At 37.4% G+C, this 26,252-nt stretch overlaps 1 protein-coding gene across 2 annotated transcripts; it reads right to left on the bottom strand.

Annotated features, from left to right (window-relative positions):
- AP-2sigma (adaptor protein complex 2, sigma subunit) lies at window positions 1-25,037 on the bottom strand. Of its 2 annotated transcripts, none has more exons than XM_083120000.1 (4): window positions 24,740-24,797; window positions 14,460-14,609; window positions 9,053-9,226; window positions 1-815 (listed from the first exon to the last, which is right to left on the bottom strand). In XM_083120000.1, exons 1-4 carry the CDS (start codon window positions 24,767-24,769, stop codon window positions 714-716), a joined length of 456 nt encoding a protein of 151 aa, XP_082976126.1. In that variant the 5' UTR covers window positions 24,770-24,797; the 3' UTR covers window positions 1-713. The 2 variants fall into 2 exon arrangements, with proteins under 2 accessions (XP_082976126.1, XP_082976127.1); XM_083120001.1 differs by lacking the exon at window positions 24,740-24,797 and adding an exon at window positions 24,877-25,037 and having other exon boundaries at window positions 2-815.
- Window positions 25,038-26,252: the final 1,215 nt, after the last annotated feature.

Raw genomic sequence — 26,252 nt, 5'->3', positions numbered from 1 at the left:
AAAAAGAGCTGTGCTTTTTAAAAAGAACAGTTTTTATTGCCTATACATATAACATTTACAGATAATAATGTTTGCTCCTCAATAAATACACAGCCCACCACAAAATACATTAAACACATTAATTCACCCTGGGTGAATCTTACAATGCCAACATATTTACCAAAACATAAAATGTGTTTCTTCTTAAATACATTTCCAGCTGTTTTCAAACACTGAAAAAAAGGCAATACAAAATCAAATCAAGTCTATACAATGAGTTCTGTGCACATCACAATCATCCATACAGTTTGAAGAATGGCTGATAGGAGTCATCTCACATATGAATTGGTACTCAACACTTATTTGCCACAGAAAAACATTATTTATTGAAGACAAACTTCCTTTTACACCAAACAAAAATAACTTTTTACAAGGTTCTGTTCAACAGATATGAAATCTAGCAATTGGCACAAAGTATATGTAACGAAACATGAGCCATAAACCAAAATTCCTTAACACAAACCTGAGATACAAACAAGCCAGTAATTTTAGAGAGAGAACATTAAGATTTCTCTCACTTCAACTCTTGTATTCTATATGCAAAATGCAGGTCCTGGTTTGTACACAAGAAAACATACAGAAAGAGAATGCACATTCTTTCGTGGGTTACACATGTCTGTTTACAAACTGCATTACTCTTCTCACTTACACTTTCATACAAATTCTCTAGGAGACTACTCCAGTGAATTCAACAACAACAACTGTTTCAGCACTTTCGTCTGACTTGTCTCCCGAATCTCACCTGCTAAGAACATCTCATCCACCACTGTGTATACCTGCAAAGACAATTAATATGATTTAATAATTTTTCATTGCTATACACTAAAGTTAAGATCTCCCAGATTTTTTCAGTAATATTCTATGTGATCAAAAGTACCCGGACTGGAATTTTCAAAACTGTTGAACTGTTTATTCTTGTGATTAAAAAGTAGATTCTGAAAAATATATAAATTGGATTCTTATTGTTCACTACATTTATTGATCTAATGCAGTTTCTACTTTGGTTAATCTCCTCAAATACTAACCAACTGAACTTTATTTCTCTTATTAACAATGAAAATAACAACTGTTCTGCTATTTTGTAACTTGAACTAAATGATGCTAATTCCAGAGGGTCTATGGACCTGTTCGATCCTCCCAATACTCATAATTGTTCTTATACTTAACAAACAGCATTATATGAGTATACAGTCGCTATGCACTATACAAGTATGTGTTCTATGGGACTGCATATAGGTTAAACGTATACATTACACTAATCATTGGGTGAAGGGTGGCAAATGTTATGCCCTACAAAGCTGGAGGTCTTGGGTTTGAACTCCTGTCAAGCAGGATTAAACCTTATCAAACATAGAATTTATAGGTTGGATAGAGAATTCTGGCATGATCTGGGAGATTTTTAGTCTGAACCAGGAACAACAATGGAAAGAGGACAGCAGAAGTGAAAACGTAGGGGTTGGGGTGGGCTGCAATTCCGAGAATAAAACCTGTTTCGCGGGCCTCCCTGATGGGGCAGTAGCGTCGTCGCCTTGTATCAAGGGTCCCAGGTTTGATACTCGATGGAGGTACATAGTGGTTCGGATCCCACTTTAAACTGTACGTCCAGTCCCGATTAGCCTTTCTGTGCATAAAGTGGACTTAAAACAACAATTCAATCAATCAATCAAAACCTGTTTCGCACAACTTTCAGGAATTCTAAATGTTTTAAAGTTCTACTTCAATCATCTCAGTATTGTCTCCCTGTTCTATTTTTGTAAAGCTTTGAGTATTTTTTTCTTTTTAAATGAGTTACTGATTTTGGTTTCCGTACTTGCATTGATCCCACACGACAGGAGTTTCTGTCATGACTGAATCCCCAAAACAGCTTCCTCTAAAATATGGCCATGGGAGAATCATAGTGCTGTTTAGACATTTGTAGTACTTAGTTTTGAGGTATCATATACCTAATTTCAAATTAAATGAAAATAAATTGAATTTCTAATCAGTTCAGTTACAAATTTACATAGTGGACAACAGTGAATGCACACCGCACTGTACTAGCAACCATAAATCTAAGCAGCCAGAGAGAAATGCACTGGTGTCACGTGTGGGAAACTAGTCAAACAGTCAAAATTGCTGACTCAACTGAGTAATATACAGTGGGGCATGGGAAATTCCATTTTAGATGCGAATATAGAGTTCTTAATGCAAAAGTTGCCTAATAATTTTTATTTATTTATTTATTTTTATTATTGTTTATTTTTTACAATTATGACTATTTATAAAACAGGTCTCAAGACCAGATAACAATTCCAAAACATATAAAGTTCTGGAGCTTGTTCTGAGCTCATTTTGAATTTAATGGGATGGAAAATCAGGAGTTCGTAATGTGAAAATTGCAAGAAAAGCTACATCTATTCATTTTAACGCAGGTTGTGATTTAAAGGGAGTGAGGAGGATTCCCCACCTCTAAACATTTCCCACCCACTGAAAATGAAAATCACATTTTAAAATATATCGTACTTACAGAATTCTACTTCAGTTCAATTCATTTTAGAGCCCTATAGCTATATATAAAATATCATTAAACTAATTTATGGCAGATATGTACCATATACAGTGCCTTTTAGAAGCCATGTATACAGTATTTTCTCAGATTTCTAGGTGTTTTACAAATACTTTTTTATCAAATACGAAAACTTTGCCCTGTCTTTGACGTATCTTAACAGTACTTTTCGAATGTTGTTGACAGCTATAGCATTGCGTTGTCTTTTATAAAAAATACTGAATCTAGATGATTCCCAATCAACTTCCATAACTTTGAAGTATTTGTAAAACATTTGACATAGTGATTTTTTGTAATGTAATTAGCTGTACCTTATGATGCTCTTCAAACACTGAAAGTACAATCATAGCACTTGCAAAACTGAGCAAGCAAAGTTAGAAGAAAACCATGTGCCCGAAAGAATTTTTTTCAATTGTTGGTGGACAATATGAAGAGTTAGGTTTCTTTCTGGATGTAGTCGTATTAAATGCAAAAACATACGTGTGCTTTATGGTGACATGTTAATTCCTCGTTTATATAAAAAGGTGAACATTAATGTAAGCGAAAGCATGTACGCGTCACCAGTAGAAGATTACAAAGAAAATTCAATACACATTCCCACCTCACTCAAAGACCTTCTGAATCCAATCCAAATTGTACCAATACAGCCAAATTGTACAGCCACAGCTGAATGTGAAAGCGGGTTCAGTGCCATGAACCTTACCTTAACTGATTAGAGAAATCATTTAGAAGTTATAAATCTGCTTTTCATTTCAATAGACTCCCAGTGGTCAAGTCATAAGTCAAGTCATAAGCATTACAGTGTCCTTGAAAGCCAACTGGCAAAGCATCAAACCTGCAGTGAGTCTCATTTATTGCGTGCATTCAACTGACTAATGTAATTTTCTTACAGTTTGACTTTAGAATTTAACTTAAAATGGTGTTGTGTTTGTGTTGCATTCGATATCAAAATTAGATTTTAAGCAATGTTTGTCCAATTCTAAGCATACCTAAGCCATAGACACCTTCTGATAAAATCACAAATCTCACCCTGTTTTAATGTCTAGGGAATATTGCTGATCCATTTCAACTAAGAATGGTATCAAGATGAGACGAATGTGTCACTACTCAACTTTCACAATGTATATGCCATTAGAGCAAAAACTTTTCTTAATAAGGTTTTATGCTTTACATTTTGTTCGATGCTGCGAACCATCGAAATACAGAATTTTATCCTGAATCGATGAAACCAGGCATCACAGGCTCACAATTGTTAGTAATGGATTAACTTTGAAATTAAAATAAACAAAATAAATGACTTATATGAACAAGATATATATATGGTTGGTATAGTAATTTAAATTTATTTTAAGTAAAATATTCAAATGTGATACCAAAGTTTCAAATGAGATTGTCTCAGACATAAAATATGGTCTCGTTTTGATATTGCAAATATTTATTTCTGTACCATCTTTGTTTTCAAAAAATCTCTTAATATATAGGTTTAAGTACAGTTTTCCAAACACCCTCTGACAAAGTTATAAAAATAATCGGTGAGGTACAGGGGTAGACACACATTTTAAACAATTGTCATCTCCTTAAAAAGATTTCCAGACACAGGTCAATAAACTAACTAGTAGCAAGCACAATGTAGTAGAATAAGTTTACAATGGATTGAATTCCTGTGGTAAGGAAAATAATGCTTATAAACAATTTACACTTTTTGCATTGAGCGATTAGAAAATACTAGGTTCTTTTAACAGTAGCGTCTTGCGTCTGTCAAATTATCTGAGAAGGGGGTACAAGGGGTACATCTAGAATCTTTGATTTAGGGGGTACATTACCCCCCTTCAAAAATTTGGGGGCCTACAATGTACTCCTGTTTGGCTTTGGTGTTTGGACTCACAGCCAGTATAATCTTATGTGGTGCTTGTGTCGGTTGTCCCTATATGTTTGTGACTGTCCCTTCATCCATCTTATCTTACCACCATTCATCCTCATCTTCGAGATTAGCCAAAGGGACAGAAAAAAGTGAAGTAAAATAAACTAAATCAACCAATCAGTCATTATGATAGCAAAAATTCTAGACAAGAAAAATTTATTGCCATTTTATTGACTTCTTGTTGATTTCTTTACTTCTTCTTGACTGACTGACACCCTGAATAACTTTGTTCTCTATACCCCTGCTTTACAATCAAATTATGTTGAATATTGAATAAGAATGGGCAACACCTTGTTCCATCAGTATAAACCATAAGGCAAGAAACTCTGCTCAGGCATTAACAGTGACGATATCAGAAAGTGGTCCCAAAACTTTGTTCATTAATTGCTTCAGTTTTCCCTTCTCTTTAATAGCAGGACAAACTTCTTTCTTTTTGGGCAATGACTGAATCAAAATAAATTTCACTATTGAGTTTGGAACCGCAGTCCATAGACTCGTAACTTGCATGATTTTTTTCTGTTACGTATTTTCGTAATTAATATTATGTGATGTTCAAAATGTAGGACATTTATGATATTTTTCAAATTCCTCCCGGATGCCGGACATAAGGCTAAAATGTAGGACATGTCCGGAAAAAACCGGACGTCTGGTAACCCTAAGCACACTACAAAAATAGGGATAATGGGTTTGAGTCCCAGGTAAGTCATGGATATTTATTGAGCAGTTTGGAGTAAAACTTGATAACCCACAAAAGTATGGAACTGAGAAAAATATAAGTGAAAGTTTGTCCATTACATTGTGGCTTATGTATTATCTAGATCTTTCTGTATATTTTTGCTAATTAATGGCAACTGTCTTTGTTCACTAATGAGAGAGCAACAGAAGATTCTGCAGCAACTGAACCCAATGCTATCTCAAATTTGAATGGAAGGTTATCAAGTTTTACTACTGAGCCGCTTTATTAATTCTGATTGCTGGCGAACAGAGGACACTAAACAAACAATGGTACAAGAAGAGTACTAAATTTCACAGTGCCCTGTGAAAGTAATAGCACCCTATTAAACCTTAAAGGACGGGCCATGACACGGGTGTCACAGCAGGTTTTTCTCATAGTATGTTACTTCTTTAACATACTGTAACTTGGATGATGATCGGAGATACATGTTTTGAGTTCTGCCTGAGTCTAGAGGTATGTAATTAACAATTAGTAAAGTTTAATTTTATTGTTACTATGGGGGGGGGGGGGTTAATTTCATGCATGCAGAATTTTAAATTTCCCGCTGAAAACATGCTTGGCGTTAGGGTATTAATTTTTTTTCTCAGAAAGCATTAGCAATAAGTGCGTAAATTTTTCTACATCAATGGCAAACATACCAGGCATTATGTGGGTACCTTTTGGAGATTCACGTTCTGGTGTAGTAGGCGTGGGGGTCCGATGAATTTCAAATTTTGTGTAAAAAAAAGTTACTTTCCCTTTTTTTATTCTTCTTCTTCTAGTTGATTACTAAAATTATTTTCTTTGCATCAGGATTATAGCCCAAAGTATACTGAACAAAACGAGGTATCATTCGTACCTCTAACGTTCTTAGTCCCGGGAACATAAAATTTCATTTAGAAGCATGCAGAATTTCAAATTTCCTGCTGAAAACATGCTGGGTGTTAGTGCAAATACCTGGAAAATCAGCCTTTGCAAAACGGTTAGGGGGGGGGGGGGGGCAAGAAAAGTTTACTTTCTCTTGGTAGACAAAGGTCAGCATTAAAAAGAAATAGTGCGGGGCCAAAAATGGAGAGCAACTGTCTCCTAAATCTGCCACTGTTTAAGCTGCTGTTCTTTTATCTTGTTTTCTTTTTTTCTTCTTTCAGAACGTGATATCCGGACATTTTTTATCATTCGACTCTTCTGTTGCAATGTACGAACGTTGTGTTTGTGCCAAAATGATCTCAGTATGTGTATGTGTGTCCGTTTCACGACGCTGTTATGCAATGGACAATTCATTCGAATGTGTTCTCCCAGATTTGGATATGATCCCTTATGGTGTTGTCGACTGCCTTCGAAACGTAACCTTAACAAAAATCCAAATTTTCCATCCTTGTGACTTGGATCTTCAAGATTTAGGAAGAATTCAGACCGAAGGCACACACACGTCGTTTGCAATGAGTGACCCAATCAACAGAAACTTTTCGCACTGTAGCGGCACGACAGGCTGCACAAGCCTGTGTTTGATTTGTGAAATCCTCAAGCGACACATATAGCTTGTAGCTTCAGTGTGAAACCTGGTGGGTCAATCTCATTGTCACCTTGAAACGGCAGCTCGTGTTGACCACAGAAGAAAAAATATCTTGTCAACTGGTGGGAATGTCCTTTAGTTTTATTCTATCTCCTTTTTCTGTGCTTGTTAATTAAACAGGCAACATATTACTGTTGGGCATACACAAGAGATGTGCTATGCAGAAATTTTAGCGGAAAATGCTGACTCCACCAGATATACTGTGTCACTTCTCTACAGCGACAGCAAAAGATCAAGCGAGCCAAGGGTGACTCGGTAGCTCACTTGGTAGAACAAAGAATGGCACGGTATATGCCAGAGACCTTGGTTTTGGAGTCATGGGCGAGCTTGCTTTATCCGCAAAAATTCCACATATACATCATCTTCTTGCTTTCTCTTCTTGACATTCATAAAATTTTCGGCCTTCATGGCTGCTCCTTTGTGGTAGTTAGTGTTTGAGTGTTTTTCCAAAACAGTTGACTTAAAAGTCCTTTTTTAACCCATGAGACACTCAGACTGGTCGGGTCACTAATAAATCGTCACTCAAAACTTAGATTTTCAGTCGGTCTGTGCAGCTTATTTCCTTTTTTTTTTCTTTTTTTTTTTTTTTAATGATGCTCCAATGCCCATTACTGCTGAAATATTTACTTTAGAGACCTTCGATCTCTTCAGATCATGACCCGAAACACTACATGACACTACGTTGTCCGCAATGTCTTCAGCTTTGGACCAGAAATTGTACTAATAGTGGTAGACTACAGCACTTTCCAGGAAAATGCGTCACTAGTCCTCTTCCACCCCCCTCCTCCCCCCAAATCTCTACATCTTCACGAGTAAGTGTGACAGTCGATTAGTGATCAGTCAGTGTCCATTGACAGTTTTATAAGATGTAGAGATTCAGGGGGGAGAGGGGGAAAAGAGTCTTATTGAATTATTCTTACAGAATATTATATCCATATTATATTCTGGAATGTTCCGCACTTTTTTTTGTAGTAATGCAATGAATTGCCCGACTCATGGCACTACCTTTAACAGTGCTCTGTTGTGCAACTTCGAAATGCTGACAAATCTTTAAATAATGTTAGAGTTCATTGAGACAACACTGAAAGAGCAAGAAAAGTTTACATACAATATTATCAATAACAGGGATATCCTTCAGGGTTCTAGAACATTCTCCGCCTTTCCTCAATAATTATATTTCTCCTTAAATTATAATCACAATATTTTATTTCACACACACACAAGCCAAAAACCTCATTTTATCTAGTGTATATCAAAAAATTTCGGAGGGGGCTCAAGCCCCTCTCTGGATACGTGCCTGATTATGAAGGTATTGCTGCATTAACACATTCCCATATGTAAACGACCAGGGTCCTTTAGCTGTAGTGTCCCTTTTCTTTAGTTTTTTTTTCTCCCACCATGTTGACTGACGAATGAAAGGGGCGCATCAAGCAACTTTGGGGAGAGGTCTGATGTGGTACCAGAGAGAATGTCTGGACCACCGAAGTACCTAGGCCTCACAACAAGTCTAGATCCTTGGAGGATTAATGGGGGAGTCACCGGTAAGGAACACCAGCAGGAAACCCTCGAAGAGGTCGGATTTCTATCCACGGGGCAGTAAAAGTCAACGAGAAAGCGTCATTTACAGCCCCCAGGGCACCATTTTGAAAAACTTAAAAATTTAATTTGGCGGCCACATTTTTCTTAGGTAAGTTTGGATTCAGAAAATACCTGGACTGGCTGTTTAAATTCCGCACTCAGAGCTGGGCATGAATGTGTTAAGATGCATAGACATTCTGAGTAATGATTTATAAAGTTCATCACAGAACAATATTTTGTTTTGGAGTTATATTATGATGAGTGATGATTGGATGAAAGTGATTAAGGAACACTCACAAAGAACACCAAGTCCAGATGGGACTCTAAGCATTTAACGCACTTGGTCTTTGAGCCAGCACAATGTTTATGTTATTATTACATAAAAACTAATACTAATAATTTTTCATCCAATTCCAACAGATAATTCTCGGCAATTTCCTTGCTTGAAGCTTGGGAAAAAATGAGAACTAAAAAATTAATAGATCTATGTTAGTAACGTGCACAACGATGCAAATGTCATGATGAATACTGGTTGGCAGGCCTTGGCTTGGGGTGAAGTTAAATTACGAGCGTATTAAAACCCTTCTTATAACTAAAAAGTAAGAGAGAGATGAACTAAACTTCTGAAATTATGTATAATGCACCAATAAGAAGTTAAAATGCAAAATGAGTACTACTCACCTTGTAAAAGTTGAATACAAGATCCAGCTCACAGACGTTATGGAAATATTCATTCAACACTTCAACAAAATTATGAATTGCTTCGAGGTAACATAAATTATTGTCATTTACATCAACACATATGCAGAAGTATAGTCCAGCATATCTTCTGTACACTATCTTGAAGTTTCGAAACTGGAAACAAAAGAAAAAAAAAGAAAGTGTATTTCGAAGCTTACGTTTACAAGGCAAATACAAGATTATATAAAAAAATATATATATATATTTGTTTCTGAAATTTATTTTCAGGTCAATAATCATTTTTCCACAAATTTTCTATCAAGTAGTGTGTTGAAAACAAGGTCCAAATTTTTACTTAATGATGAGCACTGCAGTCGCCAAATATTGCACCACGCCAACTATTTCTACAATTAGTTCACAACACATAAACCTTTAAATTATCTACTTCAGTTTTTATCAGTCCACCAACCTTGCTACAATTTACTATTGAGCAGGGAATTTTGTCTTGTCGGAAATTTTAGAATCCTTATAAAAAATATACCTCGAAAAATAATCACTATCAATCTCCGATGAGGGCATTTTCTGCGCAAATACACTTCTCTTTTATTCCTTTTTAAATTAACAAAATACTAACACAATGAATGAAGAGAAAAATGTATGTCCTCCTAATGGCATAGTGGTTCAGATCCCACTTTATACCTAAAATCCAACAGCTGATTTTACTCAATGATAAACAAGCTTCTATCACAAAAAAATCATTGTCTTGTGACAGGTTTACAAGAAGCTACACACAATTGAATTTAGACTTTTATAAAAAACACAAGAAAAAAAATATGACCATTTTTGTCCGAAATGGAGAATGGTTAAAATCACTATCTTGCTTTAGTTGAGGTATAATTAACTTTTTCTTCCCATGGAGTTCCATTTTACAAGCACATAAAGCGAGGGCTGAATATTTTTCACATGGATAGTACGCGATTTGTATTTTTTACAGGTAAAAACTGCTTAAAAACAGAAAATAATGACTTTTTGCTGAAGCTTATTTAAGGTTTTGTCAAAAATAACAAGATCACCATACACTAATTATTAACAGCTAAACAACAGTAACATTACCCTTCATTGCATGCAAAAATTTGTAAAACAATTATAATAATAAAATCGGACAGATATTCAGTCAAACAATTATGGTTGTACTGCACCATTTGGCAGAGCTTGCAAAGCCCTTAAATTCTTGTCAAAACTCCAAGGACAAATCAACTATTGTAATATTCTTAAATACAGTGTGTCTGGCTTAAAAATATAATAAAAGAAAAATTAATAACTTTTAAGTTTATTAAGATATTTCCATACAGTTTTCTTCTATCTAGAGAGAATCACTCAAAAAGTATTTTTTTATGTACCTCATACATATCGATAGGTGCACTATTAGTAGCACAATAGATGTCCAACCTATAGTCAAGCCCCGTGCATGTGTTGTACAGCAATACTGGAAGATTGCAACGTTGTAGATCAGGAAGATTACAAACTGGTGTTTGGTACACTGAAGAGTACTTCGGGCATTATTCTGCTTGATCTTTTTCAGTGGGGTCTTGTAAAGTCTCGAATGTACCGAACACGAGATCGTGACTTTCCTGGTCTAAGACGTCGCATTTGTACTGCAATCCGGAATGTGATGCCAGTAATGCTGTCCAACACATGCCCCGAGCTTGAATATAGGTTTGACATCTGTCGTGCTACTAATAGTGCACATATCGAGATGAATATGGTACATAAACAAACTTTTTCAGTTACTCTATAGATAGAAGAAAACTATACGGAAATATCTTAATTTAAAAATTATTCATTTTTCTTTTATTATATTTCTAAGCTGGACACACTGTATATAGGGAATGAATGGACAAAAAGTAAATGGTTGTGTTCTGATTTCCAAAAAAAAAAAAAAAAATCGCCAGAAATACAAAGAGTGAACTAGCACCTCTCTGCGACAGAAAAGGACTTTGAACTTTGAAAATGCTGTACCCTGCTCATTAGGGTGGAACAGTGGCCAGTGTGTGTTTGTGTCTGAGAGCATCCTTAAAGGATCAATGGTCATTTCTAAACATGGTGTCTTGAGCAAGACGGATGGTGAGAAATTAATGGGTCTGAAAGAAACTTTACACTGTATCATGTTTTAATTACATGTGACAATTCTATTCATGGTTGAAATAATTTTCTTTCTGCTTCTTCGATATTATAAATTTCTAACTATTGTCCATCTACAGCAAAAAAAAGTGGATGTAAACAAACACATGAAACCAAGTATAAGAATATAAAGCATTTGACAAAGGAATACCAATCACTTAGGCTTCTGTCCTGAAGAGTGGGGTATTTCATGCACCTTATCTAAAAACAAGCTGACATCAGAATTAACAAATGAAGTTACAACCTCAAAAGTCACATGCTTTCTTTACATTTACTTTGTTCTTACATTGGATTGAGAATAGAACACCAGCAGAACGTTTGAAATATTTCCAGGTCAGGAGGGGAGGTTCCAGTGAATTATTTAGAAGCATAGATATATAAATATATATGTATTGTGGGTGCAGAACGTTTGATTCCTGGTGTACTTCACATCTGGTTCCAACTTGTATCTATAGGAGAATTCCACAGGAAACCGAGGTTGCAAAGTACAGTGGAACTGGCTACTATATAAGCGAGGAGTGCCCTGTAGCAAGCCTCTTTTTAGTTACAAATATCTTTGAGCTTCATTGCGAGTAGCAGCCAGTGTCGCCGCCCAGGAAGCAGAGGTAAGTGCTGGCGCATCCCTCAGCCACCTACCCTTCTCCTCCTGTTATTATTATTCATCTATCTCTAGTAAACAGTAAACACCATCTGCCACCTTCTTATTTCTCCCGAAGTGTAAGTGCTCTATTGACGATGTATGCCCTTTTAACAACCTCCCCCAACCCCCCCCCCAAAAAAAACAAAAAAAAAACAAGTACACTCAGGTTCAGCAATATGGATTACTCTTGAACCAAAAAATGCATAAATAAGAAGGAAGAAGCAAACTTAAAACAACAATTCAACGAAAATTACTTCCAATATATGCAGTAATATGCACATCAAGCTCAAAAATGCACAAATGCCTCAAATATGCATTAACATGCACCACAACACTTTGCAGGAGTTTTCCCAATGAAGTCAAATGAATGAATCCGTTGAAAGCATACAAATTTTCTCAGAAACAAAAAAAAAACATGCGAATATGCAAAAATTCGTCCCCTAGTAATTACAAAGTACTCAGGATATTTTTAAATGTAACAATTTATTTAAAAAGCCTATGCCAGCTGTTCAAAGCATAATTATATAATTAAGTAATCACCCCTGGGGATGATGATTAAAACTATAAACCTGGCTGGGGAGAGCTCAAAAATATAATCCAAATCCCACAAGCACTGGTAGTTAATACGCCATTGAAAAACATCCATATTCAGGGGAAGTTGATTGAAACCGACACTAGAAACATCACTTGTCAGAAGTAGCATGCTCTAAGGAGAGGCAGCACAAGCACCACGTGCATGGATTTTTCTGAAGTTCTCACAGAATACATAATTTATTTGTTGCTTTCTGCATGTACTATGAAAGGATAAAGTGTTTTGAAAACCTGGAGCCATGATTCTGTTTCACTCCGAATGTTTTGGTGCATCCATTTCGACTGCGCTGGTTCTCCATCCATGAAAAACATGATTCTCTGATTGTTTGTCCCTTTCCTGTGCTTGCAGCCTGTCCTTCATGGACTTACATTGTTTTCCCACATTTCATCTGGTAAGTTTACTTGGAGTTATGGCATGATGAAATGTGATCAAGAAATTGCTTTTGCTTCCCCGACTGTGGGTATCTGCAGAAAACAGCAGAAAACATAGTCATTGGATTCAAAGAGTGATACAATCAATGTGAAGTTCAGAAAACAAAGCGTGGCTCATACAAATGCTCATCTTGCAGTGAGCACACTTAACAAATGCGATTTGAAGCACTTGTTGGTTCCGATCGAGTCGAAGCAGAAGTCATAAGGCAAGACCCAGGTCCCGGGCTTGTCAACCAATTAAGAAATTACTTTCAAATTTCATAACAAAATGTATTATTATTTGGTTGTGTTCACTAGATGAACCTTCAATTCCTCTAAAAATCTCACCACTCTATGTTTGGAGTGAAACACTAGTGCTTTAGCCTTCAGGAAAGAGGAGTTTACAGGATTCTTGTTGGGAAACCTGATTGTAAGAGACTTGTAGGAAGGCCAAGACGAAGATGGAGGGATAATGTTGAGATGGACCTAAAGGAAATCTGTAGGGATGGAAAAGAGTATATAGATCTTGCTCAGGATAGGGACAGATGGAAGGCCTGTGTTGCTGTAGCAATGAACCTTTGGGTTTAAGAAGGCTAGAGAGTTAGTTAGTTAGTTATCCCAAAAATTATTCCATCATAATAAAATTTAAGGTCAATATTGTGTCTCGTAATCACTCAAAATGATATCATTTCTGGATATTTTTTTTAGAGGGAAGGCAGTTTGTTTAACACTTCAATTATTTTTTTGTAACTACTTGTGTAACAATAGTGTATGTCATATTAATTTGAAGCTTGAGACTTGAGTAGTTTTTTCTACAGGGTCATAAACATGCATTTTTTCTTAAAAAAATCCACATTCTGGGTTAAATATCTCTGGTGCGCACTTGTTTAAAAATCTGAAATTTTTACACAATACAGTAATCCATGATAAGTAACTTCAGTTAAAATTTTGAGTTTATTCTGCACCACTTGATATGGATTGACCGTCCTATAAAACTTGCAAAAAAAAATATTGAACATTCAGAACCATTACCAACGGAATTTTTCCACATAAACTAGTTAAAACCAACAATTTCTCACAAATAAATTACATATCTCCTTAATATAAAGTTTCAGAAGTCATAGAACAATCCATAAATACATGTATATATGTCAATAGTGATTTCTTAATGGTTTTTGTGCTAAAAATGGAAATTTCTATGGGGGGGGGGGGGGTTGAGCCTTGCGAATAGGCTGCTTTACGTAAATTATTGTAGCTGAGGGGATGGCAGTCATCCACTTTGAATACTATATTCAACAAGTATATTTAAATCGGTAGGTATCTACAATTTAAAAAGGAAATATTTAACTTAAAAAGAGCAACAGGAATAACCACTACACAATCCTAAGGGTTCTTAATGCTATTAAATAGGCTACTCCGTATTGCAGGTTTGAATTTACACATAACTGGGATTGGACCTACAGTTTAGTGTGGGATCCAAACCACTATGTACCTCCACTGGGTATTGAACCCAGAACCCCCTCATAACAACAATGTTACCACTGTGCCATGAGGGAGGATTATATACATTTATGTAAGACTTACCTCAACAAAATTAGTATGCTTGGCATCACGGACAGTGACAACAGCATGAACTTCTTCAATGAGCTTCTGCTTTTCATCATCATCAAAATTCATGTACCATTTTGCCAAACGAGTCTTTCCTGCTCTGTTTTGTATTAAGATGAATCGAATCTGTAACATTTAGAACATATGATACTGATAAAACACATGCACAACCACAGCAATCACAAATTTCAGTTGCTAATACTCATGTTCCAAATTGTTAAACATGTAAATTCTGAGCAACTTTTCTTGTTTACTTTTGTACAGTTAGCGGTACATGTATTATTACTACACTTGCTGCAAACTGCAAACATGAGTAAATATCCGTTGTTAGGAACTTACTGCAAAAAAGCCTTGTATTGCGTATTGACTCATGATTTTTTATCATTATATGGCTTATTCATCAAAAAGAAATATAAATTATAGGAATTTTAGGGTGGGTTTTAATGATTTGAAAACAACTGCATTTTTCTCCTAACTATACAACACTACCATAAAAATATTTTCAGTTTCAATAGGTATGATTTAAATGTGTATTGGAAGAAGGCTATAAATAGAGTTAACAGCTTAACAAGAATGACCTGTTTTCATGGCTGAAATTAGATATGACCAATAATTACATTTTCAGATTGCCTGTTACCAGGTGTAGAAGTATGAAACCGGAATTGGCCGATAGATGGTGCTAGCCTTCAGTGGAGGGCGCGGAAGATCGCGTAAGCAGCGATAGCTGCTGCCCGCCACTCCCGAGGACGTTATATTGGAACACAGTAACCCGAGTGCCAGACAGAGGAAGGTGTTGCACACCCGGAACATGTCGAGTTTTGTGCCTACGAACTACGATTTGCGGACAGCATTGGTGTTCTGTTATCATTTGAAGAAAACCGCCGCAGAATCGCATTGAATGCTCGTCGAAGCTTACGGCGAACATGATCTCGGGAAAACACAGTGTTTCGAGTGGTTCAAGAAATTCAAAAGTGGCGATTTTGACTTGCGAAACGAGGAACGTGGGAAACCTCCGAAAAAGTTCGAAGACAACGAATTGCAAGCCTTATTGGATGAAGATGATACCCAAATGCAGCAGGAGCTCGCGGAACAATTGAATGTGACGCAGAAAGCTGTTTCTCTTCGGTTGAAAGCTATGGGAAAGGTGCAGAAAGAGGGCAAATGGATTCCGCATGAACTGAATGAAAGACAGCAAGGATCCCGCAAGACCACTTGTCAAATGCTGCTCGCCAGATACAAAAGTTAGTCGTTTCTCCATCGCATAGTGACCGGCGATGAGAAATGGATATATTTGGAGAATCCTAAGCATCGTAAATCGTGGGTGAATCCAGGCACACCATCAACATCCACTGCAAGACCAAATCGCTTTGGAAAAAATACACTGCTCTGTGTTTGGTGGGATCAGCTATTATGAGCTGCTAAAACCCGGTGAAACCGTTAACGCAGATCGCTACGAACAGCAAATGATCAATTTACATCGAGCATTACGTGACAAACGGCCGGAATATGAATCAAGGCAACACAAGGTCATCCTGCTCCATGACAACGCCTCACCACACACAGCAAAACGGGTCCGGGAAACGATCGAGGCGTTCAAATGGGAGATACTAGGGCATGCGGCGTATTTTCCCGACTTGGCTCCTTCAGATTATCATCTATTTGCCTCACTGGGACAAGCTCTTGCAGAACAGCACTTCAATTCGTATGAAGATGTACGAACACGGCTCGCGGACTGGTTCGCTTCAAAAGAAGAACGTTTTTTTTGGCGTGGCATTCATAACCTGCCGGAAAGGTGGGAGAAATGTGTAACTAGCAATGGAGCTTACTTTGAATAAAATATTGTTTCTCAGTTGCAAACACCAGCCGTTTACTTCTTGCAAACAAATTCCGGTTTCATACTTCTACACCTGGTAGTCACAGTCACTTTATGGTTCCGTCTTTCTTCTTACACTGAAGATGCAGCGAATAAATCTGCGAAAATTCTATTTTTTTCACTTTCTGGTGAGTGTTTCCTTTCTCCTTCTTTGCTTTATATATACATTTTCTCGAGAACGGGAGATCGTATCAACTTGAAACAAAAAAATGCACCACTAAGTTGGGACCAAAGAATCCGTAGAAAGTATTTGCAACAGCCTGAAAGCCATCCTTTGTGGTTTTAGTGGGGGGCACATGCCACCTTCGTGCGATTTTCAAATGGGAAGGGTATGTTTGGAATGCAGATTCGAAAAGGCAGGGAAAAAATACGATTGTCATATGAAACATTTGTCTGTACCACCTACCATTTTCTGTGTAGAAAATTATTTTGCAAAAAAAGGAAGGTGAGCCAAATCGAGTATACCGAGCTTAACAATTAAGATAGCACCATAATAGTTTCGGAAAATGCATGACACAAGCTTTCCAACGATCAGTGGTCAGAAGTAGCGAGCTACTTGTAGCGTCGCTACTGTAGCTAGCTACAAAATTTGTAGCTGTAGCTGTAGCGACGCTACATTTTGAAAATTGTAGTTGTAGCGGTAGCGAAGCTACAAAATTCCTGTATTTGTAACTTTGTGCTCACTAACATCTATGTAATATATAGGGGGTAATGGGTCTTTGTGATCACTCTGAAGATTGTAGATTATAGATATCTGCGTAATTTATTTAATTAGTATCTGAATAATTCAGATATCCACATAACTAACTGACATATATGTATATTCCAGCTAACAGCTACGTTTTTTTAGCTGCATTGCTATTTTGGAGAAAAACATGCCTAGTTTGCTGCACCGCTGGAAAAAGTGTCTCGTTTGCTTCACCCCCGGAACAAATCCTGTGAATATCCATGGTGTAAGAGACACCAAAATGTTATTAATTGCTGTGTGAAACACAACTTGCAGTGCAAAAATGAGCGATGGATTTTTCACTGCACGTTCTTGTGTTCTCACCGACATATACCACCATGCCTATCACCCTATTGCCTAATATAAAAATATACCAAACTTTTTGTGAGAGGTGTATAATAGAGACAATATCAATATATAGATTAGACATATGGTTAGGAACAGATGGATATTATAAGATAATTGGAATTTAGTAGTTATCGTTTCACATATACAGCAAAAGGACAGGTGTGGAGATGGACAAAAAAGCAATACACACTAGAATAGCATTTCATTCCATAGGTCAGAAGACTATAAAAAATGCATGGTATGACTGTAGCAGTAGTCCTTATTGACATCCGTGGTTATTAAGGAAGAATATTACTCTGGAGAGTTTAGAGCACATTTTTGGGTGTTTTCGATCATTTTGATTCTAGATGTAATCCAAGATGATTTATTGATGTAAATTCAATGTTAATGTTAAGTGTAAAGAATATTCAATCAGTTTTATTTTCATTTATTGTGGAGCTGATTTATTTGGAAACATTGTGCAGGATTTGAAGGCATCCAGTATTGAATGACATTTTCACTTGCTTTTATGGTTCGACCTAAAACCAACTGTGCCGCTGTATATAGATTACTGTCTGTGAAATAATTTTCAAGTTGAATATATATACTAGAGTGCTGCAATGAGACTTCCGCTAGAGCGGCAAATAGATTGCATGGCATAGATGGCACACAGAATTGATAGGTCTTCCGCTCAAGCGAGCGGAATATACTTGAACACTCGAAGCCTATTAGTACACATATTTCCGTCATTAGTCTGTGGCATTGGGCCCTCAAATATGGATCGTGAAGTAAAAGATGCAGTGAAATTGAAAATTAAGTGATCATAGTCACCATCTCCATGTTAAAATTCAGTTTTATGTATCTTACCAAGATATGTGAAAATGAAATTGATGATTATGGGCTGAAACTGCCTAGGCTGACATTTTACGTTTCCACAATTATTGACACATTAAAATGATATTAGATTGAATGTTATAACTGCAATTTTTTTTCTTTACAGAATATGATTATCCTTTGCAGCAAGTGAACAACGATGTGCACGTACTTGTTGCACTGTAATTCGATATTTATAATAGCTTAGGCAGGTCTGTCAGTATGTGTATCCATTTTACAATTCGGTCTGTAGATATTCCATACTTTCATATGTACTGTATTTGATTGATTGATTTATTTTACATAGTTTCTTGTGCCACTTTTGGCTAATTTCGATGAGTGGTGATATGATGAAATTGATGCTCACAAACATCCTTGCCCAGGCCAGGAATCGAACCCGGGACCCCTGGCGTCGTAGCATGATGTGCTAACCACTCTGCCACGGGGGCCGGCTGTATTGTATTTGAGTCTTACATAATAATATACGGAATTATTATTTAGAATTGTAATTGCATAGAGTGGTTTCCTTCCATGTATGGGCATAGAGTGGTTTCCTTCCATGTATGGGTTTTGGGTTGACGGTGCTGCTTATTAGTAGGGCTCGGATAATTATGCATTTTGCATATGCAAATGCCTATTTAAGAATTTTTATCTAAAAATGCATATTTCATATGCAGGTCCAGATTTGTATGAAAATAAGTTGATGTGCATTTTTGTGTACCCACAAGCAACACCGAGCATATACTGTATTTATTTTTCACTAGGAATTTACAATACCGGAAGTATTTCCAATTGCTTTCAATTTCACTCCTATTTTTCTTCTCCTCGGTTCTCTTCTCTTTTCGTTATCTTTCCTCTGTCTTTCTTTTTCCTTTTTCCTAGATTGTATGAAATGTATCAAGTACATCTTGCCTGAAAGATTCCATTCCTCGATTAGAAAACTAAAGGTTACAAATTCAAACAAGCATCAAAATTATAGAAGACGTTAAAGAGGTCCTCGCCCAGGTTGAAGATCCTGTGTATGTACAGAAATTGGATGCAGTATTGAAAAAGAACAATGGGTATGCAACAATGGTGAAAGTTTGCAAAATTCTGCATACAAATGGATAACGCGTGGATGATCTGGAACTTGATGTGTCTGACTTTGTTGCCCTAAAATACAGTCCACTTGTATCTTGCAAAGTGGAACGTGTGCTTCTGAATATAAAACTATTCTAGCTGAAAACAGGAGGAGTTAAGTTCGAAAATTTAAGACATCATATTGTTATCAAATGCAATCATGATCTTGCTGTAATGTATTGTCATTTAATACAGAACCATATTCATTGAAAAAAAAATGTGTAGCGAATGAGCATTCAGAATAATGCATATCAGCGGCATATACTTTGGGTAATCTAGGTAATCAGAGATGACCCGGCTATCATTTTTAGTCTTTTTTATTTCTTTGCAATATTCTTCTGAACCAATCTTTGATTCATACATTTCTTTGCTTCCAATGTTTTCTTGCCGCTAAATGTCCGAGAGTTTTTTTTCCAACTGGATGAATCTCGGCAGGGTGAGATTCCACCGGCTCCCTTTAAACCCTTGACAGGAAGGTGTAGAGAGGGGAAGGAAACACTGCTTCTCAGGCACGGTGATTCAGTGGAGAGGGTAACCTGCTTCTGGAGAGAGTCGCCAGTTGCACTCTCCACCCCAGAGCCTTTGCCGTTCCCTCGACTGACACCCTCTTCTGCCATTCTTCCCCGATGGCCTTTGTATCGTAGGAGCTGTTGTTTACGACAGGGAAATTTCTTAGGAACGGGAATTCTGGGTTCACAAATTACTTACAAAAAAGGGAAATAGGGAAAATACATCTCAAAGTGTGCGAGAAACAGGGAAATCTGAATGACATTTGCGAACCAATTCTATGTTAATTCTCATTTTACATTTGCTTCTGTCTTCCGGATCTCTGCTTTTTTAACAGACTTTGTCAAAGGGAAAAAGCTTAAATATTGAAAATGCAGGTAATTAAATAAATTAAAATTTAAACTATAGAAATTCAAGAAATTACAAAGACCTCCATGGCAGAGTGGTTAGCATTATTCCATACGACGCCAGAGCTCCAGGGTTCGAATCCAGCCTGGGCATCGGTGTTCTTTGTCAATTTCCCTTCATCTATTTCATATCATCACTCGTCGTGATTAGCCAAAAGTGGAAGAAAGGAGACGTCAAATAATTTAATAAATTGATTAATGAAGTAATTAAACTATTTAAATGCTTACTTTATTTTCCATTTTTGTATTTTAAAATGTGTGATTACTTTCTCTTTTTTAGCCTTCAAAACCAGTGAGAGTACTTCTTTCACGTAAATGAATAATTTTTGAAAGGGGAAAGCTATCAGAAACAAATTATATAGATCAAGGGCACGAAATTTCCGGTCGCCAGGTCGCCATTGGCGACCAAAAGTTTGGAGCTGGCGACTAAAATTTTGTTGTTTCAAATGTGTGTCAAACACGCCCGAACATCTCAATCCAACGTTCGTACATGGTTTTGGAAAGGAGCCGATTGAAAACCCCGCGTCCACTCATCGCCGACACCATCTAATCGGCACAACAGTTCTGCAACTGTTTAGATGCACATGCAACCCAACCCAACCCATTTTCCCTGCTTTGCTTTTCCTCCACTCTGTTGTTTCCAAATGACGACACTGCATAAAGTATGTGTGCATCGTGCACCATGCGGACTTGAATTTTTGAATTTGAATTTAAAATTTTGGGTGCGTCAGCACTTAGGCTATTTTGCACCTTTTATACAGGGGCCAGCCCCTTATCATTACAAATGACAACTCTAACGTTGCATAACTAAAAATCTTCTGACTTCTGTTAAAAGCTGAGGCTCTAAACGGGCACTCAGCACACACAAGGACAAAAAACAGGACAACACACACAAAATTATACTGGCCATAGTGCCAGTCGCCAGAGCCTTGTTAGTCTACAGTCCAGGGTGTACTACGTGGAAGTGAGGTTGACTTTTGGGCCCCTACCTGGAAGGTACCCCTTACACCCCACGCGGACTTGAGGTGGGGTGGGGAGGGGAGGGGTCGAGTGGAGCAGACTATGGCCCAACCGAGGCTCCTTGCTTGTGCACGGAAAAACCCTATTTTCACAGTTGTGAACTGCTCTCGCGCGCTCCAGTGTCCAGTCTTTGTTGACAAAAGAATGTGATAAATGCACTCGTGAATGTTGGTTGACGTGGTAGTAACGTTCGTTCTGTTTACCTCATTTTTTTGGTTCGGTGGTAGTTGCCTGTGAGTGAAGTGGTTCCAGAGAAATACATACATCAGCCTTCCAATTGATGGATGTGTATGTTCGATACGTGGATGCAAATGATTGGTCACGTCAAGGACCAAGAGGAGTAATAGAGCTTCCAAACTCTACTTCTTCTGGTTACTTCACAGCCATAACTGATTATTTAGATAAGGTAATAGGTTCAAATAAATACTGAAACAAGTGTTACATTGTAGGCTTGGGTACTGCATCAAATATGGTCGGGCACAAATCAGGATTGGCTGTGCAAATGAAAGCTATTTGTAATAAAATGATAAAATATTCACTGGCTTGCACACCGTTTGCAGTTAGCTGTGCTGGATGCGTGTGGTGAAGTTGAATATCTTAGAGCATTTGATTCCATGGTTAGGAATATTTTTCAGTGTTATCATGGCTCTGCTAAAGGACTTCACCTCTTGAGAGAAACGGCAGAAGTTATAGGAGAAGAAATTCTAAACTGAGTGATATCCACACTATTAGGTGGGTTAGCCAGCAAAAAGTGCTGTAAGAGCTCTCTTGCAATCATGGAAAACTGTTGTGACTCATCTTGAACAGGTGACCCATGGGAAAGACAATGATGGCGCTAAAGGTAAGGGTTTGCTGAAAAGTTTGAAGCAATTTAAATTTGTTAAGCTTCTGTACTTTCTTTTGGATTTCTACAAGAAATTGAACCCTTAAAGCGTGGCACTACGAAATAAGAATCTTTTGATTGCATCTCTGAAAATAAGAATTGAACACTGGATGACTTAGAATCTAATGTTGGACCAAGCAAACAAGATTTCTTGGACCATGTATCCATTTCAGGGAAGATCAGGGATGTGCAGCTCACAAACATTCAAAATGGAGAGCAAGAGTTAATTAACAATGTGAAGGTGTACATCTCTGTATGTTTTCGACACCTTGTGTTGACCTCCCAAAGAAAATATTCTTCAGTTTGGCATAGAAGAAATAAAGAAGCTCAACATGTACTTTAACCCGAGCCTTTATAATGAGAAAATGGATGTTCTGTTAGCAGAGTGAACAGAATACAAACTTTTGTTTCCTTCTCTGACTTTGAATCAGATGCTGGAGAAGATTCAGAGTGAGGAGTGTTCAACAAGATTTCCAAATTTGCTCCAGATTTTGACATTTTGTGCTGTTCTACCAGTGAGCACAGCTTCATGTAAGAGAGGTTTCAGCTGTCACATCAGACTACTTACAGGAACTCTGAAGACTGAGACACTGGATGATTTGCTCCGAGTTTCCGTAAATGGACATCCCCCCCCCCCCCCGGTCAGAGTTTGACCCAGCAGTTGCTATTGATAAGTGGTACTTCAGTGCAGAACGACAGCGCTACACAAACATTAATTCCTAAGGTATGTTCTTTTTAATAATTGCTCATATTTTTATTATTTATCAATACAAAATAGTGGCGACAAAAGATTTTAGTCTGGCGACTGACTTCAAACTTGAAATTTCATGCCCTGATATAGATACATATATATTAGTCAATTTACGTTGCTTTGATTAATAGTGATCATACAAATGAAAAGGGCCTCCCTGATGGCGCAGTGGTAGCGTTGTTGCCTTGTAATCAAGGGGTCCTGGGTTCAATACCCAGTGGAGGCACATGGCACAGTGTTTCAGATCCCACTTTAAACAGTAGGTCCAGTCCCGATTAGTCTTACTGTGCATAAAGTGGACTTAAAACAACAATTCAATCAATTATAAAGATGAAAGATGTATTAATGTAGAATATATAAAGAAGAAATGCAATGAATCCAACTTGGAGAACCTCGCGCATCGCAGGAAATTTAAAGCTGGAAAAGGGATTTTTTCAGCATCCATAAGGAATTTCATTCTGAGTGAAGCAGGAAGGAACACAAGAAGAGATTGGCACGGAGAATTGAATGTGTGTTGTAGGTGGCTTTGTGTTGTGCTTGGTTCTCCTCTTGGCGATTCGAAAATTTATTATTTGTTTAAGTGTTAGTGGTTTAGTATTCGTGCTAGTGCTGCGTTAACTGAAGTTAAATGCAATGGATGTAATAGAACAGTTGCATGTGAAAATATTTGGAACGAGATCTTTTCCGGAAAAATTGCAAATCGTTAATGCACGTAGGCCAGCAGCATCTCTTGTACCATAGATCTTGAACTTGTACTTCCGTGTATAAAAACAAAAATCGGGAATGCATGAGTAACTGGGTACTGGGGTAACTTGAATTTTACACTTCGATAATATTGAGGGTTTTTATTTCACTAGCACATTCCTTTCATATTCTATGTTACAGGTTGTTTTTTTATAGGTTTATTACACTTTCTTGTTTTATTATTTGAAATTCTAAACAAAGATTAACTGCAATCACAACAATTAATTGATAGTGGTCGCAACAATAAGGTAAAATTTTCCAAACATATATTCATAAATCCTGTATGGATGCTGAGGTAAAACTGCATATTTTACACTTTTTTAGTGCATATTTTGCGTTTCTTTAGTACATAACTATCAGAGTCCTACTTATTAGGTTCTGAAATACAGGATGTAGTCAATCATTCCACTGCAAGTGCAGTACGCTCGAGTACTCTAATACATAGAGAGTTCCATGATTTTGGCGAACATAGCAAAAGTGATATTGGACAATAGTTGTTAGGACTAAATTTATCTCCCTTTTTAAATACACGAGTGATGACAGAGCTTTAGCCAAGTAGAAAACCACCCACAGAACGTATATAATTCATAAGAATACTTGAATATGAGAAACAGATGGTCTTTGTGAGCTGCAAAACATAACAAAAAAATCTGTGAATAGAACACGTAAACCATTCTCCTTTTCCGAATACTTCAGAAACGTTGACCGTCATCAGAATATGTTAGAACTTGAACGTTAAAGGCCAGACTGTCGATATATACGTCCTGTAATACTGATAAATTGCTTTCTATTTCAATATATGTTTAAAGTGAAGGATAAGTCAGAAGTCAGGAACCATAGGACTAATGTGTGTTTCTACTGGGGTGTAGACAGTTGAATTCTGCAGCAACACCTCTTGCACTGCGACTGCCAGTCACCAGTACCAGTTTAAAACGCTCGTTTTGGTCAGCACCTGAAACACACATTAGTCGTATGGTTCCCGAGTTTTGACTCGCCCTGTATATATTATCAGTTATGTGTTGTACATTCATTTCGAAATATTTTAACTTTTTCATCAATATACTGGTACTTGATACAGATAGATGCTGCATAAACCTTCATCCTATCATAACCAATAACACAATCTGCTTCGCCAAACAATTCTTGAAAACTCAAAACTTACCATTTTATAGACAGGGTGATTATATGATAATTCTAGTAACTTTGAAATATCTAATGTGTCGCTTTTAGTAAAAGACACTTGTCTAGGCTACTAATTTGTTAACAAATTTCATTCGTTGACAACTTGGCGAATGCTGAATAGTGAGCCACCCCCTTTTATATGCACAGACTACAGAACAGACAATCTTGCAGTAATTTAGACATTATGTACAGCGTACAGCGTTATGGTGATGGGTTCAAGCCGTTCATTTGTGCGAGTCGACTCATGAGCGCTCGCTCTCTGAGAAGAGTCGTTCAAAAGAGTCGCCAAGCTTCTTTTTCTCGAAACACATGCCTGAAGAGGGGGAAGGGGGTAGGAGGTGTTGAAGCAGATGATTGTATTTAAGTAAACGAACACAACGTACGTCCTTCAAGATTAATAAATTGTATTGCATTTTAATGCATGTGTGTGTGCGTGTAGCCGACTAGATGGCCAAGATTCTGAAGTAATCGACGTTTGATCTTGCCACAGAAGTTCCCGGGTTCTAGTCCCGGTCTGGGCAAGGATATTCTTTACGAGTGTCCCTTCATCTATATCATCACGCATCATCCTCATCGTCACGATTACTTAAAATTTGAAGAAAAGCGGCATAAAATAAGAAAAATACAAATACGATTCTGTATGTGTGTGGATATACATATATGTGTAAACAGTAAACACACACACACACACAAAATTTATTGCACATACTTGTTTTCATTACTCTGTCTCATGAGTGAGATTTTCTATATTTGTATCTTGTTTCAGTTTACATTTCATACTGCGGATAATGCAAATTATGCAGTACGATAGCATACACAGAAATGCTATATAATTATAGCAACCTTGTATTAGTAATAACGTGCATTACATATTCTTCCTTTTTTGCATTCGATCACTGGTTTTAATATCGCAACAAAATGCACTCCAGATCTGCGCTGCGACACATGCTTGCATTTCCACGAGCATCGCTCGTTCACGACTCTTGAAACAGCACGAAGAGTCACAGCACAGTCCCACGACTCTTTCCCCATCATTCGTTCACGACTCGCGAGTCGGCACGAAGAGTCATTAAGCACCTTAACGACTCGCTCGCCTTAGCGACTCTTCTCCTCCCTCATCGTTCACGACTCGCGAGTCGGCACGAAGAGTCATTAAGCACCTTAACGACTCGCTCGCCTTAGCGACTCTTCTGCTCACTCATCGTTCGCTCGCGAGTCGCGAGCTCTCTTACACAAGGCGCGGGTGCGGCAGTCTCGCCAGCATACTGGATCTACAGTTTAAAATAGGATCCACCCGCTCGCTCTCCGCGGATGGCTAACAGCTGTGTTTAAGAAATATATATCGCTCTTGAACAT

This window comes from Lepisma saccharinum, chromosome 3 (assembly GCF_977018435.1).
Source record: "Lepisma saccharinum chromosome 3, izLepSacc3.1, whole genome shotgun sequence".
Taxonomy (NCBI): domain Eukaryota; kingdom Metazoa; phylum Arthropoda; class Insecta; order Zygentoma; family Lepismatidae; genus Lepisma; species Lepisma saccharinum.
This window is presented reverse-complemented; position numbering and strand designations above follow the sequence as displayed.

Bases quoted from the DNA above. Each gene is read 5' to 3' on its own strand.
- AP-2sigma (XM_083120000.1), bottom strand. From the start codon at position 24,769: ATGAAAAAGTTAAAATATTTCGAAATGAAT. The intron at 14,610-24,739 runs GTACAACACATA...TAAATGTTACAG, and splicing joins TAAAATATTTCGAAATGAAT to ATTCGATTCATCTTAATACA. The intron at 9,227-14,459 runs GTAAGTCTTACA...TTTTGTTTCCAG, and splicing joins AGCATACTAATTTTGTTGAG to TTTCGAAACTTCAAGATAGT.